Genomic DNA, 17470 nt, shown 5'->3' with positions numbered 1-17470 from the left:
CCCCCCCCCCCAATGTGAACGTACAGGGTACACTCACATGGGCGGAGGTTTACAGTAAGTATCCGGCTGCAAGTTTGAGCTGCGGCCAAACTACTGTGCCAGCGAGAAACTACTGTGAACCCCCGCCTGTGCGACTGTACCCTACCACAAAATAAAATAAAAAGTAAAAAACACTACATATACACATACCCCTACACAGCCCCCCTCCCCTCCCCAATAAAAATGAAAAACGTCTGGTACGCCACTGTTTCCAAAACGGAGCCTCCAGCTGTTGCAAAACAACTACTCCCAGTATTACCAGACAGCCACTGACTGTCCAGGCATGCTGAGAGTTTTACAACAGCTGGAGGCACCCTGTTTGGGAATCACTGGCGTAGAATACCCCTATGTCGGCCCCTATGCAAATCCCTAATTCACGCCTCAAATGTGCATGGCACTCTCACTTTGGAGCCTTGTCATATTTCAAGGCAACAGTTTAGGGTCACATATGGGGTATCGCCGTACTCGGGAGAAATTGTGTTACAAATTTTGCGGGGTATTTTCTGCTTTTAACCTTTTTAAAAAAGAAACATTTTTGGGAAAACAAGCATTTTAGGTAAAAAAAATTTTTTTATTTTTTTTACATATGCAAAAGTCGTGAAACACCTGTGGGGTATAAAGGTTCACTTAACCGCTTGTTACATTCCCCAAGGGGTCTAGTTTCCAAAATAGTATGCAATGTGTTTTTTTTTTTTTTGTTGTCCTGGCACCATAGGGGCTTCCTAAATGCGGCATGCCCCCAGAGCAAAATTTGCTTCCAAAAAGCCAAATGTGACTACTCCTCTTCTGAGACCTGTAGTGCGCCAGCAGAGCACTTTTCACCCCCATATGGGGTGTTTTCTGAATCGGGATAAATTGGGCTTCAAATTTTGGGGGGTATTTTCTGCTATTACCCTTTTTAAAAAATAAAAATTTTTGGGAAAACAAGCATTTTAGGTCAATTTTTTTTTTTTTTACATTTGCAAAAGTCATGAAACACCTGTGGGTCTAGTTTCCAAAATGGTATGCCATGTGTTTTTTTTTTTTTTTGCTGTTTTGACACCCTAGGGGCTTCCTAAAGGTGACATGCCCCCCAAAAACCATTTCCGAAAAATGGACTCACCAAAATCCCCTTGTCGCTCCTTCCCTTCTGAGCCCTCTACTGCGCCCGTTGAACAATTTACATAGACATATGTATGGACATTTATCAACGGGTTTAGTCAGGTTTTCTTTACTATAATTGTCGCAACTGCGACTACGCGATTTTTCGCGCAACATTTTGACTGGAAAGCGAGAAAAGCAAGTTTTCCAAAAATTAACTACGTAGTAATAATTTTAAAATGGACTACGGGTAGTCAGGTATTTATTAACTGCGACAGTCGCAACTGCGCAAAAAAAAGTCACAACAGGGTTAAAAATTTACTAAACTTACTCCAGCTCAAACATGGAGCAGAAAAAGCTACTACCAAAGTAAAAAAGGAAAAATTGCTTACGTGAAAGAAAATTATCAACAGGCTGAAACCAGTTGCTAAATAAGTCACACAAAAAAGTAAGGAAAAAATTACAAAAAAAAAAAGAATACATAAGCAAACATTGATAAATGTCCCTCATGAAGTATGTGCTTACTCGAGAGAAATCGGGCTACAAATACAAGTAAAAATTTTCTCCTTTTCCCACTTGCAAAAATTCATAAATTGGGTCTACAAGAACATGCCAGTGTAAAAAATGAAGATTTAGAATCTTCTCCTTCACTTTGCTGCTATTCCTGAAGACCCTCCAAATCCACTTCAAACCTGAACTGGTCCGTGAAAAATAGTGAGTTTGGAAATTTTGTGAAAAATTGGAAAATTGCTGCTGAACTTTGAAGCCCTTAGGTGTCTTCCAAAAGTTAAAACTCATAAATTTTATAATTCAAACATAAAGTAGACATATTGTATATGTGAATTAAAAAAAATTAATTGTAATATCCATTTTCCTTACAAGCAGAGAGCTTCAAAGTTAGAAAAATTCAAAATTTTCAAATTTTTCATCAAGTTTTGGGATTTTTCACCAAGAAAGGATGCAAGTTACCAGAAAATGTTACCATTATGTTAAAGTAGAATATGTCACGAAAAAACAATCTCGGAATCAGAATGATAACTAAAAGCATTACAGAGTTATTAATGTGACAGTGGTCAGATGTGCAAAAAACGCTCTGGTCCTTAAGGCCAAAATGGGCTTGGTCCTTAAGGGGTTAAGGACATTTAGGCTGCGGAATCTTGGGGCAGAAAATTTCCGCCCGGTGATTCCGAGTGCAGCCAGCACCAACTGAATCAGTCGGCACTAGGACCGTGTGGACACTGCAGTCTCCAATAGACTACAATGTTTTCCGCGAGTATTTTCTGCCTGAAGAATGAGCAACGCCTGAAGGCGGAAATTCTTCAGGCGGATTTTCCGTCCACAAATTCCGAAGTGTGAATTTGTGAACGGAAACCCATTCGCTACACTATACATTTTAGCAAGCGGAATTTCTTCCTGCAATTTCAAAGCGTGCAATTCCGCTTTGAAATTGCAGGCGTAAATTTCGTAGTGTGAACCTAGCCTTAAAGGGGTACGCCGCCCCTAGCATCTTATCCCCTATCCAAAGTCTTTTATTTTCCAAAAAGAATGTTGAAATTTTATCTATTTCTAGATATAAAATATCCTCAGCAACAAAAACATAAAGAGTACCGACAGGGCCTTACTTTATTTTCTAATTAGTGAGTTTAATTTCGGAAACAAAATTAATAAACGTTAAAGGGGTACTCCACTGGAAAATATTTTCATTTAAATCAACTGGTGCCAGAAAGTTAAACAGGTTTGTAAATTACTTTTATTAAAAATTCTTAATCCTTCCAGTACTTATCAGCTGCTGCATGCTTCCCAGGAAGTTATTTTCTGCCTGACCACAGTGCTCTCTCCGGACTGTTTAGAGTACAAACAAATCCCCATAGAAAACCTCTACTGCTCTGGACAGTTCTGTTTGAACAGAGGTGTCAGCAGAGAGCACTGTGGTCAGACAGAAAGGAAATTCAAAAAGAAAATAACTTCCTGTAAAGCATACAGAAGCTGATAAGTACTTGAAGGATTAAGATTTTTTTTTTTAATAGAAGTCATTTACAAAATCTGTTTAACTTTCTGGCACCAGTTGATTTATTAAATGTTTTTTTTTTTCCAGTGGAGTACCCCTTTAACACCTTAACGACGCAGGACGTATATATTTACGTCCTGCGCCGGCTCCCGCGATATGAAGCGGGGTCACGCTGCTACCCCGCATAACATTGCGTCGGTCCCGGCGCTCATCTACAGCCGGGACCTGCGGCTAATACCACACATCGCCGATTTCGGCAATGTGCGGTATTAACCCTTTAGAAGTGGCCGTGAAAGCTGACCGCAGCTTCTAAAGTGAAAGTGAAATATCCCGGCTAGTCAGTCTGGCTGAAATCGCGGCGTCCCAAACAGCTTACAGGACAGTGGGAGGGCCCTTACCTGCCTCCTCGGTGTCCGATCGACGAATGACTGCTCCGTGCCTGAGATCCAGACAGGAGCAGTCAAGCGCCGATAACACTGATCACAGGCGTGTTAATACACGCCAGTGATCAGCATAGGAGATCAGTGTGTGCAGTGTTATAGGTCCTTATGGGACCTATAACACTGCAAGAAAAAGTGTTAATAAAGGTCATTTAACCCCTTCCCTAATAAAAGTTTGAATCACCCCCCTTTTCCCATAAAAAAATAAATAAAACAGTGTAAATAAAAAAAAAAAACATATATGGTATCGCCGCGTGCGTAAATGTTCGAACTATAAAAATATATAATAATATATAATAATAATTAAACCGCACGGTCAATGGCGTACGCGTAAAAAAATTCCAAAGTCCAAAAAAGCTTATTTTTGGTCACTTTTTATACCATTAAAAATGAATAAAAAGTGATCAAAAAGTCTCATCAAAACAAAAATCCTACCGATAAAAACTTCAGATCACGGCGCAAAAAATGAGTCCTCATACCACCCTGTATGTGGAAAAATAAAAAAGTTATAGGGGTCAGAAGATGACATTTTTAAACGTATAAATTTTCCTGCATGTTGTTATGATTTTTTCCAGAAGTACAACAATATCCAACCTATATAAGTAGGGTATCATTTTAACCGTATGGACCTACAGAATAATGATAAGATGTCATTTTTACCGAAATATGCACTGCGTAGAAACGGAAGCCCCCAAAAGTTACAAAATGGCGTTTTTTTTCGATTTTGTCGCACAATGATTTTTTTTCCGTTTCGCCGTGAATTTTTGGGTAAAATTACTAATATCACTGCAAAGTAGAATTGGTGATGCAAAAAATAAGCCATAATGTGGATTTTTAGGTGGAAAATTGAAAGGGTTATGATTTTTAAAAGTAAGGAGGAAAAAACGAAAGTGCAAAAACTGAAAAACCCTGAGTCCTTAACCCCTTAAGGACTCAGGGTTTTTCCGTTTTTGCCTTTTCGCTTTGACCGCCGCTTCTAAAGGGTTAATACCGCACATCGCCGCGATCGGTGATGTGTGGTATTAGCCGCGGGTCCCGCCCGTTGATGAGCGCTGGGACCGACGCGATATGATGCGGGATCGGGGCGCGATCCCGCTTTATATCGCGGGAGCCGGCGCAGGACGTAAATATACGTCCTGCGTCGTTAAGGGGTTAAAGGAGTAGTCCAGTGGTGACCCAGTGGGGAACAACTTATCCCCTATCCTAAGGATAGGGGATAAGTTTGAGATCGCGGGGGGGGGGGGGGGGGTGTCCAACTGCTGGGGCCCCCTGCGATCTCCTGTACGGAGCCCCGACAGCCCGCGGGAAGGGGGCGTGTCGACCTCCGCACGAAGCGGCGGCCAACACGCCCCCTCAATACAACTTACAACTCTATGGCAGAGCTGGAGCGCTGCCTTCGGCAATCTCCGGCTCTGCCATAGAGATGTATTTAGGGGGCGTGTCAGCCGCCGCTTCGTGCGGAGGTCAACACCCGCTATCTGGCCGGAGAGTCTGGCCCCTGTACAGAGAGATCACAGGGGGCCCCAGCGGCTGGACCCCCGTGATCTCAAACTTATCCCCTATCCTTAGGATAGGGGATACGTTTTTCACCACTGGACTACCCCTTTAAGGGGTTAATAGAAGTAATTTACCAATCTGTTTAACTTTCTGGCACCAGTTGATTTAATAAATGTTTTTTTCCCAGTGGAGTACCCCTTTAAGTGTTTAGATGAGAAGACATCATAAAAGGTTAGACTGTAACACTGCACATCATGACACTTGTAGTGCTTCTTTAGGCCCTATTGCTATGTGGGTGCACTCGTCACCCCAAGTATGATTAGGCAGAGTACAGGGCAAGTAAATTGTCCTGCAGAGAGTGGTCACTGGCACCGCCTGCAGGATAGGGGCGCAGGGATCAGCCCTGCCCTGGTGGGTGTAGGTCCTGGGAGCTGTAGGCCGGCACACAAGGGGTTAGCAGAGAGGAATGCAGGAGTGTGGAATGTGCATGCAGATGAGACGGATGCTAATCTCATGCTAATGAGCCTGTGGCTGGGAACAGGCCGAGGTTACTGGCTTCCCCCGATCGTCAGCCAGACGGCTCCGTGCTGCTAGTGCGACCTCCGAGCCGGGAGCCCCCCAGAAATGCTGCAGCGCGGAGCGGACGACTGCCTGCCTGCTGGGCGGCTCTGTGCCCGGCTCTAGGGGCTTCGTATCGGTGCTCCGGCTGCCCCCCTCCAGCCTCTTTCTGTACTTATGGAGGAGTTTGCAGGGGCTGATCATGCCTAGGAAGGGGAATGGGCAGCTGCCTCTACCGGATGGCTGGGAAGAAGCCAGAGACTACGACGGGAAGGTGTTTTACATCGACCACAACAGCAGGCAGACCAGCTGGATCGACCCCAGGGACAGGTAGGTTGTGACATGTGGCCCCTCTCTGGGTGCCCTCACCCCACCCCCAGGCTGGCATGGCTTGTGCCATCTGCAGAGTGGTAACATTGTAGCTGCTTATAGTGAACTTGTGGGTACAATGTAGCAGCTGTTGTATGGTTATGTTGTATGGGAACCTGGAGGGGGAGGGAGTTTGGGAAGAAAGACAGGCAGGGCAGGGGGGGGCAGTCACTTTGGGTAATGGGAGGGGGTGGAGTCACCTCAGGAATGTTGGGCTCTGAGAGGGAAAAAAAATGTGGTGAGGCAACAGGGGGAGGGGGGCTCCGCTTTCCCACACTCCCTAAACTGTTGTGCTGCCCTTCACCCCCCAACTGGTTAATAGAAATAATATTTGGGCTTGTGTAGGAAAATGTCCTAGCCCCCCCAAAAATGACTAGGAATGTATCAGGCATCAGAGTTGTAGATGGTGATGGGCAAGTGCCATGCTGCCATTGTATACATGGGCACCATTGTTGCGCTGCACTCTTGTACCCAGCACAGTGTTGTGCTCAGCATATTTGTTGTGGTGCTGCTGTCCCCTGGGGCGGGTTACACGGTGGCCCTCCAGCGCTGCGGGCTAGAAATGTCAATAATGTGCCTTTGTTCTACCAGTGTCACTGGATTCCTCATTGCTTTCTAGCTGCTGGCATCCAACTGTTGTCATGCTTGGAATAAGGGGACTGGCTATTGGCTGGAGGCGGTTCTCTCCTGCACACAGCTTTTGTCTAGAAGTGCTTCAAAGTCCTGATTGTAGTAACCAGGCGTCCTGTGCCAACCGAGGGGCATCATTACTATGTCTAATAAACAAGCCATGGGATATCGGTCAGAAAAAATAGTTTTGTGTCGCCAGAGCAGTGATCGCCAACATGTGGCGCTCCAACTGCAGAACTTCAATCGCCATCATACCCCGACACTGTTTCCCAATCAGGGTGCCTCCTGCTGTTGCAAAACTACAACTCCCAGCATGCCCAGACAGCCAACGGCTGTCTGGGCATGCTGGGAGTTGTAGTTTTGCAACAGCAGGAGGCACGCTGGTTGGGCAGCACTGAAGTTGTAGTGTTGCTACAGATAGGCACGTACTGCTTCTAGATACCAAATTTAGGTTAAAAAAATACCAAACTAAACTAGGAAATGTATTATTATTGCACCACAAAACCCAAATGATGCTGCTTCCTTTAGCTATCAATAAATAAAAAAAAGAAAGTTCTTGTGGTTAGAAGAGACCCACATCTGGGCATGGTACACTGGAGTAAAAGTGGCCCCCTGTCTAGTTGGTCACAGTGGGTACTATGGGCAGGCTGTCTGTATGGGCTCCCATGGCCTTACGTTGTAACTTTACTATACAAGACACATATAAGCATTGGATTGGCCTTGTCAATGAAGAATAGTAGAGATGAGCGTACTTACAGTAAATTCGATTCGTCAAGAACTTCTCGGCTCGGCGGTTGCTGACTTTTCCTGCATAAATTAGTTCAGCTTTCCGGTGCTCCGGTGGGCGGGAAAAGGTGGATACAGTCCTAGGAAAGAGTCTCCTAGGACTGTATCCACCCTTTCCAGCCCACGGGAGCACCGGAAAGCTGTACTAATTTATGCAGGGAAAGTCAGCAACCGCCGAGCCGAGAAGTACGTGACAAATCGAATTTACTGTAAGTTCGCTCATCTCTAAAGAATAGAAAAAGTTGCAATTTTTAGATTTATTGACAATCCATGGATCTAAATATTTAACTGCCATATTATGTGAACTTAAAGGTGGCCACACTACTGCCAAATAATTGTTCTGCCCAAACCTATTCTTCCTGTCCTCCCAATACATATGCACACTTGGTTCGGCTAAGTATCCATGTGTTCTCAATGGAGAGAGGAGTTGCTGCCATTATCCTCTGGCGGTGACTTATCTCCCTTTAGAATAAATTCCTTATAGAGATGTACTCGGCACCACTAAGTGTATATGTGGTAGCTTGGGGGCGTAGGGTATATGGGGTGTAGCTGTGCGGTAACTAAAGGGTGCTTGTTTAACCCTTAACTGTCGTGACACCAGGGTGAGGGCTCCTTTTGTAGATGCTTGTCCAATCGCCACCCGTCCCAAGAGCGATAGGGAGTTATAATAAATGATTGTCCACAACCAGAGGTTTCAGAAAACTGCCGGAACTTTTACTGTAGGTTTTATGAAGGAGCAGTCTTTGTACATTCAGAGTCTATGAGGATCCTGACAGTTGGTTGGGACCTCGTGAGTTTTAAGCTCAGGAGATTGGTATGCGCTGTTCCGCTGGATTTAGGGGATTGAGTTTAGGTCCAGCAGTCACGCTAGCTTTAGTGGGGAGTTGTATTATAACTCACGGTTTAGTATTATCAGGCTTCGGCCTGGTCCTGTCTTTGTAAGTTGCACGGATCTACTCTCTCTCTGCTAGTCCGGTACCCAAGAGAGCGAGGATTGCCTGGCAGCTCCCTTATATGGGCAGGGGCTGGCCTTGAGCTCATTGGTCCATACCATCTGTCATTCACTTTATAAGGAATTATGTTCTAGACATGTGACCTAGGAAGGTACTTCAACATACCTTACTAGAATTAACATTAGTCATGTGACCTAAGGTCCTGCGACACTATATACAACATTTAAATATATAATTACATATACATGTAAACATCATACAATTAAAGAAGGAAGAGGTGACTAGGGGTTATCCAACCAGGAGGATGCTACTGGAACAAAGTAACTCTGACTTTGGGGACCACCATACAAGGTACGGTATACTATACGGTACCGGGACACCACATATACATGCTTCATGGGTACACGCTGCAGACATGGCCCCTAGAAGCTGAACTGTTTCCCTTTAGGTGCTGACACGCTTATGATACGTGGTGGACCAAAGCGATTCGTTAGGCCACGCTCTGGCCTTACGAAGCGCTTCGGTGCACAACGGTCTGTCGCAAGCACACTACCCCCGCATCCTGTCCACTCGCTCCCCTGCATGTTCAACCCCCGAATGTTCGGAAGAACAATAAAGAAGCATCTGTAAGAAGACCCTGGTGAGTGCTCCCCATTCCTTTTCTTCATATTGCATCCCTTTAGAATGGATACGTACGTTCCTTCTTTCACCCAGTGTCATCTATCAGGGGAAAAGGGGGAGATTTATCAAAGCTGTCTATGTCCCGCATCAATATAGACCAAAATACAGAGCGTTAGGCTGGTCTATTGTGCGCCTAATTTATCAAAAGTTGCAATGCTCTTGATAAATTCTGCACACAGTCTTTGGGATCTATGGTTTAGACCAGTGGTGTCCAACCTGTGGACCTCCAGATGTTGCAAAACTACAACTCCCAGCATGCCCGGACAGCCATCGGCTGTCCGGGCATGCTGGGAGCTGTAGTTTTGCAACGTCTGGAGGTCCATAGGTTAGAGACCACTGGTTTAGACTGTATTTTAACCTGCTTCAGTATGGTCTGACATTTCGGCGTACTTTCCGCCGATGCGACTTGTCGCTGAAAAGTCGCTTTTGATAAATTCAGCACCAATGCATTTTTCTGTCTAAAATAGACTTGCATGCATAATGTTCTAAAAATCCTCTAAAGCAAAAGTTGCTTTATAGTTGCACATATTTAGACTGCGACTTTCTGTGCGACAAATTTAGACAGGAAAAAGTAGTCTAAGGGTGCGTTCACACGCTCTCTGTTTTTGCGGGTTTTCCGCAGCGTATTTGAAGGGGGCGGGCTCTTCTGGGCTGTCCATAGCAGATTGTCCGTGGCGGAATTCACAACTGACTTCAATGGGGCTTGTGACGGATTTTCCGCAGCGTAAATTCTGCCGCCGACAATCTGCTATGGACAGCCAAGAAGAGCCCGCCCCTTTCAAATACGCTGCGGAAAACCCGCAAAAACAGAGTGTGTGTGAACGCACCCTTAATCTCCCCCAATTTGTTAATCCTATGGAAATCAGCAAGTTGAGTAGACTGTGAATGATTATGGGCACTGTAATCCAGTTTCTCTCCTTCTCAGTATGTCCATATGGTTTGTCTGACAGCTGTCTCTCAATTATACATAAGGAGAGGGGATAAGTTGCTTCCAGACACCTTTTTAATGCCACTGAATTAGGTTTGGCACTTTGAAATCTAACAAATCTGATCCTTCTTTCCATATATCTAATGTATACATCATGCTCTGTCTAATGCTTACCGATTGCTAAAACAAGTGGGGAGAGAAGTATGCTGCTGAGCACTTCTCTCCCTGCTCTCTGTGCAATCAAAAAGGCACAGGCTCACGTTTATCATTGTAGGTGTAAGTGAAGCATTTTTCTACACCCTTTTTTTTTGTGTGCTGATAATGTGTAGGAGCACCAAATTTATTAAATGCTCGCAGAGCATTTGATACATTTTGTGCAGGTCACATTTTCTGAAATTTCTCTCTTCACATACACCAAAAATCTTTCGCCGTATAAGACGCACTTTTTCTTCCCCAAAACTGGGGGGGGGGAAAGTCGGTGCGCCTTATACGGCGAATACATCCCTATCGCGGCGGTCCCTGCGGCCATCAACGGCCGGGACCCGCGGCTAATACAGGACATCACCGATCGCGGTGATGCCCTGTATTAACCCTTCTGACGAGGCGATCAAAGCTGACCGCCGCGTCTGAAGTGAAAGTGACACTAACCCGGCTGTTCAATCGGGCTGTTTGGGACCGCCACGATTTCACCGCAATTTCACCGACTGAATAGCCGGGTTAGTGCTTACAGGACACCGGGAGGGACCTTACCTGCCTCCTCGGTGTCTTCTCTGTTCAGGGATCCCCTGTATGGATGGCGCTCTCCTTTCTCGTCATCACGTTGTCGCATACGTGCGTTGGGGTGCGTAACGACGTGATGGCGGCGATGGAGAGCGAGGATACCCGGCCGGCAGCAGAGACGTTCCGGAGAGACGGGGACACGGCGACAGCGATGGAGCGACATCCAGGGCAGCGGTGACGGGTCCGGAGCGGCGGGGACACGTGAGTATTACCTCCTATGCAGTGGTCTTCAACCTGCGGACCTCCAGATGTTGCAAAACTACAACTCCCAGCATGCCCGGACAGCTGTCCGGGCATGCTGGGAGTTGTAGTTTTGCAACATCTGGAGGTCCGCAGGTTGAAGACCACTATTGGGTTCAAAATCTTTATTTTTTAGATTTTGCACCTATAAATTGGGTGCGTCTTATACGCCGGTGCATCCTATAGGGCGAAAAATACGGTAAGTCTGGGCTGGTGTAGTTTTAGAGACTTTTCAGTGGCTTTGCGCCTTTTTTGCTCCTTTTCACAAAAAGGCGCAGTTGATAAAACCCGTCCATATCATGTGTATTGCCAAAATCAGTGGATTACAACTCAGAATCAGCAGAAATGTGTAAACAAAAAGGCGCAAATAAACCCCGCTTGCTCCTTTTTTGCCCCTTTTTAGAAACAAAAAACAGTCTAAAGACAATGATAAATGTGGGCCATAGACTTACATCATTGGGAGTCTCTGTCACGCGGCTTGGCGCGTACCTCTCCTGGGTTGTTCTAGCATCTAAACACACAGACCCAAGCTGATTAAAACTTTTGACATGTCATAATTTATTTAAGTGGCAGTGAATTCTCATTGGATGGAAAAAGCTGCATATTTTCCGTGAGGATTTGCACAGGCAAAATCTACTGCAGGATACAGTATCAGGCAAACCATGCACATATTCTACACGGAATATAGAGCATGCTGTGAAATTTGTAATCCACAGCATAAGGCTAGGTTCACACTACGGAATCTCCGGGCAGAAAATTTCCGCCCGGAGATTCTGAATACAGCCAGCGCCGACTGAATCAGTCGGTGCTAGGACTGTACGGACACTGCAGTCTCCAATAGGCTGCAATGTGTTCCCGAGTTTTTCCATCTGAAGAATGAGCAACGCCATCCTTCAGGTAGAAATTTTCAAGCAGATTTTCCGTTCACAAATTCCACTTCACAAATTCCGAAGTGTGAATTTGTGAATGGAAACCCATTCACTATACAGTACATTTTAGTAAGCAGAATTTCTGCCTGCAATTTCAAAGCGGATTTGCAAGCGGAAATTCCATAGTGTGAACCTAGCCTAAGGCTAGGTTCACACTTCGGAATCTCTGGGCAGAACTGGGCAGAGCTCGGAAATTCCACCGCTTTCACTGGCATTCTGACTGGCATACAACGTGCACACGCCAGATACATGTGCCGCAGAAATTTGGATTCCGGCAATCATGGAAACTAGAGATGAGCGAACTTACAGTAAATTCGATTCGTCACAAACCTCTCGGCTCGGCAGTTGATGACTTTTCCTGCATAAATTAGTTCAGCTTTCAGGTGCTCCCGTGGGCTGGAAAAGGTGAATACAGTCCTAGGAGACTCTTTCCTAGGACTGTATCCACCTTTTCCAGCCCACCGGAGCACCGGAAAGCTGAACTAATTTATGCAGGAAAAGTCATCAACTGCCGAGCCGAGAAGTTCGTGACTAATCGAATTTACTGTAAGTTCGCTCATCTCTAATGGAAACAATTGACGTGTCTTCTTTCTGCAGAATCTGTCGGAAAAAACATTGCCATCTATGAAGACGGCGCGTTTACGCACGGTCTAGCGCCGACTGACGAGCCAGGTTGCGAAGATGCAATGTCTGGCTAGAAGTTTTCCCGCTGGACATTCTACAAAGTTTTCAAATGTAAACGTAGCCTTATTATGCAGATTTTGGATGGATCTCTCCCCATTCACTATAGCAGGGATGTAATCTGGGATCCGTATGAAGCAAAATCCTTATGTTTTACATATGGATTTTGCTGCTGGAAATGTTTAAAAATGGACATAAGGAAGAATGTGCTGCATGCGCTCGAAACGCGTCAAGATTGCTCAGACTATATAAAGTGTGTTTTGCCATGCTGGTTTTAAAGAGGATTCAATAAAGCTGGAATTTCTTTAGTGCTGGATCGTTTTGTTCCTTTCTTCGCTGCGTGGATTTAACCGTATAGGATTATCAATATCCCTGGGTCATGCAATCATTGTACGGTTTTTATGATAATCCTCTACTTATTAGGGTGGTATTCCATGGGCAGACTACTGCCCTATGTGAGCATTGTTTGACTGGATCATTGGCGCGTCCCTTTTCTTCTATGATTGTTTGGCCGATAATCTCGCTCCTAGTAATATGGCCCGACTGGTTGATAACTGAAAAGACAATTTACACAACAATTTACACAACAGGTAACAAAAATGGCTGGTTCTTGTGCCGTTTACTTTCAATGTTGTCATCAGGGGCGGCGCCGCCAACCGTGATTTTTAAACCCACATAAAAGAAGCAAAAGCTTGCTTGTCTGCTTTTTACATGGTGCAATAATCTAGCCCAGTGCTTTCCAATCTGCGAGCCTCTAGCTGTTGCAAAACTACAACTCCCAGCATGCCCGGACAGCCAACGGCTGTCCGGGCATGCTGGGAGTTGTAGTTTTGCAACAGCTGGAGGTCCATTGTTAAGAGAACGCTGATTTAGCCCTAAATGTTCTCAACCATACTGCTTTACTATGATTTTGGCAACTACTACTACTAGCAAGTGTATCTTAAAGGGGTAGTCCAGTGGTGAAAAACTTATCCCCAATCCTAAGGTTAGGGGCTAAGTTTCAGATTGCGGAGGTTCCGACCACTGGGGCCCCCAGCAATCTCTCTGTACGGGGCCCCGGCTCGCTGGCCAGATATCGCGTGTTGACCACCGCATGAAGCAGTGGCAGACACCCCCCCCCTGCTACGGCAGAGCCGGAGAGTCCAGTGGTGAAAAACGTATCCCCATATCCTAAGTATAGGGGATAAGTTTACGATCCCAGTGATTGGACCCCCCCCCCCTCCCCCCAGTGATCTCCTGTATGGGGCCCCGACAGCCCGCGGGAAGGGGGCGTATTGACCACTGCACAAAGTGGCGGCTGACACGCCCCTTCAATACAAGTCTAAGGCAGCGCACCAGCTCTGCCATAGACTTGTATTGAGGGGATGTGTCAGCCGCCGCTTCGTGCAGTGGTCAGTACGCCCCCTTCCCGCGGGCTGTCGGGGCTCCATACAGGAGATCATGGGGGGTCCAACCACTGGGATCTGAAACTTATCTCCTATCCTTAGGATAGGGGATAAGTTTTTCACCACTGGACTACTCCTTTAACCGTTCCTTAGATGTGCTATCTAGAGTATGTGCATCGGGGGGCCAGTTTGGTAAGTAAATGAGCATGGGTTTCCCTCCATACTGGGGGTCATTAAAATCTGGAATATGATTTTAACCCTATAAAATCGTGTCCAGTGCTCTGTTATATCACCAGTATTTACTAACTCCGTTCTCACTCTGTGACTGGTATTATTAACTAGGACACACAGGAATCTTTAGATCTGACTCACGCAACGATGAATAAATTATTTGGTAAACATCTAAATATAGTGAATTGTAGGTGTGTATTTTATCCTTGGAGGAGTATTTTTATCCATGGAGGAACAAAATCACTGGATGGTGCGTTCAGACCTTGCCACAGTAGGTTGGCTACCCCTGAGAAATGACGCCAGTTTACTTGATATAGCTCCGGCTGCATGACATTGTGGTGTTTGCGTAACATACTGAAGAAGTGGTAAAAAAATGAGAGCACTTAGGATTAGCAATAAGTTCGTAGTGTTCTAAAAAGAAAAATGGGGTGGAGGTCAATAAAAAAAAATCCATGATGAGAGTAAAGGTCTATTCACACGGGTGGAATTTTCGCACCCATTCCGCTTCCTTGGGTGGTTTCTGGATTGTGTGGATTTTGTGTGGAAATTCAGAAGTGTGGAATCCCATAGAAGTCTATTGGGCTTTCATTTGAGATGGAATTCCGCAAGCGGAAATTCTGCCCGTGTGAATAGACCCGAATACATTTTGATGAGGGTTGTCTTCCTGGCCACTGGGGTTTGACCAACAAATCCCTAACGTATAGTTTTTATTGGGATCCCAACAGATTGCAGAAGACCCATTAGAAATTTGTTCATAACTTGTATTTTAGTAGTAAGGAAAGGGGTCAAGTCCTGGGAAAAAAAAAAGTGTGGGAACTCACTCAAGATTTCAACTAAACGGTTGGTCCTTCAGGACTCATGCTAATGGGAACGGTGTTCCTGTTGTGAAAAAAGTACAGGAACTCAGTTCCCGCACGTTCCTGCAGGACTTGAGCCCTAAGGAAGGACCCATTCACAATGGCGGAATTTCCGTGTGGAATCCAGTGTAAAAATTTACCGTGGAAATTCTGGCGCAGTAGCCTCCCATTTTTTTCAATGAGATGGGATGCAAGTGATGTGTGTTGTGTATTTTTCCCCACGCATCACTTTTCTAGCAGTTGCACCCGAGTATAAGTGGAGTGATTCATGTGATCGGGGCTGTAAATCAATTTCTGCGCCGCTCCTGGTTGCTAGTTGTGCTGTATTGGGAAGAGGCCACTTATAAGTATTCTATCTATGTTAGGCTGGGTTCACACTACGTTTTTGCCATACTGTCTTCAATCCGTTTTTCTAAAGAAAACCGTATGGCAAAAAACGGATGGAACAGTATGGGGAAAAAAGTTAACCGTATGCGTTTTTAAACAGTATACTGTTTTTAAAAGTGCATACAGTTCCGTCCGTTTTTATAGAAAAAAAAAACATACGTTTTTGAAAATTTCGTCCATTTTTAATGGGAAGGGTCTTGGGTGGGGACTTTAGGATGCAAATGCGCATGTGCAAAGTAAAAACGTATACGTTTTTCCCGTATGGAACCGTATACATGTGCGTTTCCCATTGACGTCCATGTTAAAAAAAAAAAAAAAAAAAACGTATGCGGTTGCTGTACGGGTTTTAAACCGGAGTCAAAACTGTGGTTGGCTACGATTTTGTCTCCGGTTTAAAAACCGTACTGCAACCGCATACGTTTTTTTTAACATGGACGTCAATGGGAAATGCACATGTATACGGATCCATACGGGAAAAACGTATACGTTTTTACTTTGCGCATTTGCATCCTAAAGTACCCACCCAAGACCCCTCCCATTAAAAATGGACATTTTCAAAAACGTATGTTTTTTTTTTTTTTTTTTTTCAATAAAAACTGACGGAACTGTATGCACTTTTAAAAACAGTATACTGTTTAAAAACGCATACGGTTTACTTTTTTCCATACTGTTCCATCCGTTTTTTTGCCATAAGTTTTCTTTAGGAAAACAGATTGAAAACAGTATGGCAAAAACGTAGTGTGAACCCAGCCTTAGGCTGGGTCCACACTACGTTTTGTCCCATACGGGAGCGCATACGGCAGGAGGGAGCTAAAAGCTCGCGCTCCCGTATGTAACCGTATGCGCTCCCGTATGTCATTCATTTCAATGAGCCGACCGGAGTGAAACGTTCGGTCCGGTCGGCTCATTTTTGCGCCGTATGCGCTTTTACAACCGGACCTAAAACCGTGGTTGACCACGGTTTTAGGTCCGGTTGTAAAAGCGCATACGGCGCAAAAATGAGCCGACCGGACCAAACGTTTCACTCCGGTCGGCTCATTGAAATGAATGACATACGGGAGCGCATACGGTTACATACGGGAGCGCGAGCTTTTAGCTCCCTCCTGCCGTATGCGCTCCCGTATGGGACAAAACGTAGTGTGGACCCAGCCTTACTTAGTATTTCCCAATTCTGGAACATCTTTTCTTAGACCTGTATGTTGTGCCATTTCTATGGTATTCCTCCTAGAAATGTATGAAAAAGTTGACAACTTGGTTATACTATTTGGGGCCATGTCCCTTCACTGTTTGCGACTAACCAATCAGTGCTGACACTGCCAGTCCTGCAGGGACACACCTCTTTGTAAACGGGAATGGTAATGCCCAGTTGTAAATGTATTCATAAGGAAGACTAACAATAGAACTGCGAAGTGTAGAGCTGTAAGAAAAAATTATCGATATTTAGCCGGCTTCTTACATGACAGTGGGATCAGCCTATCACTGGCCGGGGCGGAACATCGCTCCGGCCGGTGATAGGCTGACGGCTGTCCGACATTCCAGTCCCCAGCGTAAGGCCGACGTAGGTAAGTTAAAGTTTATTTTCTTTTGCAGCCCGGGCATAGGCATACAGCGTACAGCAGTGTTCTCCAACCTGCGGACCTCCAGCTGTTGCAAAACTACAACTCCCAGCATGCTGGGACTTGTAGTTTTGCAACAGCTGGAGGTCCGCAGGTTGGAGACCACTGGCGTACAGTGAGTTCCAGCGCCGGCAGCCCCCAACAAAGAGGAGGAGGGCAGTGTTTGCAGGGTGACATATGTGAATAGTACCTCGCTGGGCTGATCATTAATTGGGGGGGAGCAGAAGAGCGCTGGCGGGTAACATGATTTGGTGGGGGAAGCAGAACAGTGCTGGCGGGTAACATGATTTGGGGGGGAGCAGAAGAGCGCTCGCGGGTCACATGATTTGGGTGCGGGTGAAAGAAAAACCGTTGTATACCGTGGAACCGCCATAAGTTACAAAAATACCGTGATA

At 45.5% G+C, this 17470-nt stretch overlaps 1 protein-coding gene across 3 annotated transcripts in view; it reads left to right on the top strand.

Moving 5' to 3' along the window:
- The first annotated feature begins 5505 nt into the window (after window positions 1-5505).
- The window catches only part of WWC2 (WW and C2 domain containing 2), a 154177-nt gene continuing 142212 nt past the window's right edge, over window positions 5506-17470 (top strand). The window contains exon 1 of one of the 3 annotated variants that reach the window (XM_056560400.1): window positions 5506-5952. In XM_056560400.1, the coding sequence (XP_056416375.1) occupies window positions 5825-5952 (128 nt within the window). In that variant the 5' untranslated portion in view covers window positions 5506-5824. Of the gene's footprint in view, window positions 5953-17197; window positions 17255-17470 lie in introns of those variants that run through there. The other 2 variants (XM_056560414.1, XM_056560409.1) reach the window with 2 other exon arrangements.

Source organism: Hyla sarda, chromosome 1 (assembly GCF_029499605.1).
Source record: "Hyla sarda isolate aHylSar1 chromosome 1, aHylSar1.hap1, whole genome shotgun sequence".
In the NCBI taxonomy this organism is placed as follows: domain Eukaryota; kingdom Metazoa; phylum Chordata; class Amphibia; order Anura; family Hylidae; genus Hyla; species Hyla sarda.
This window is presented reverse-complemented; position numbering and strand designations above follow the sequence as displayed.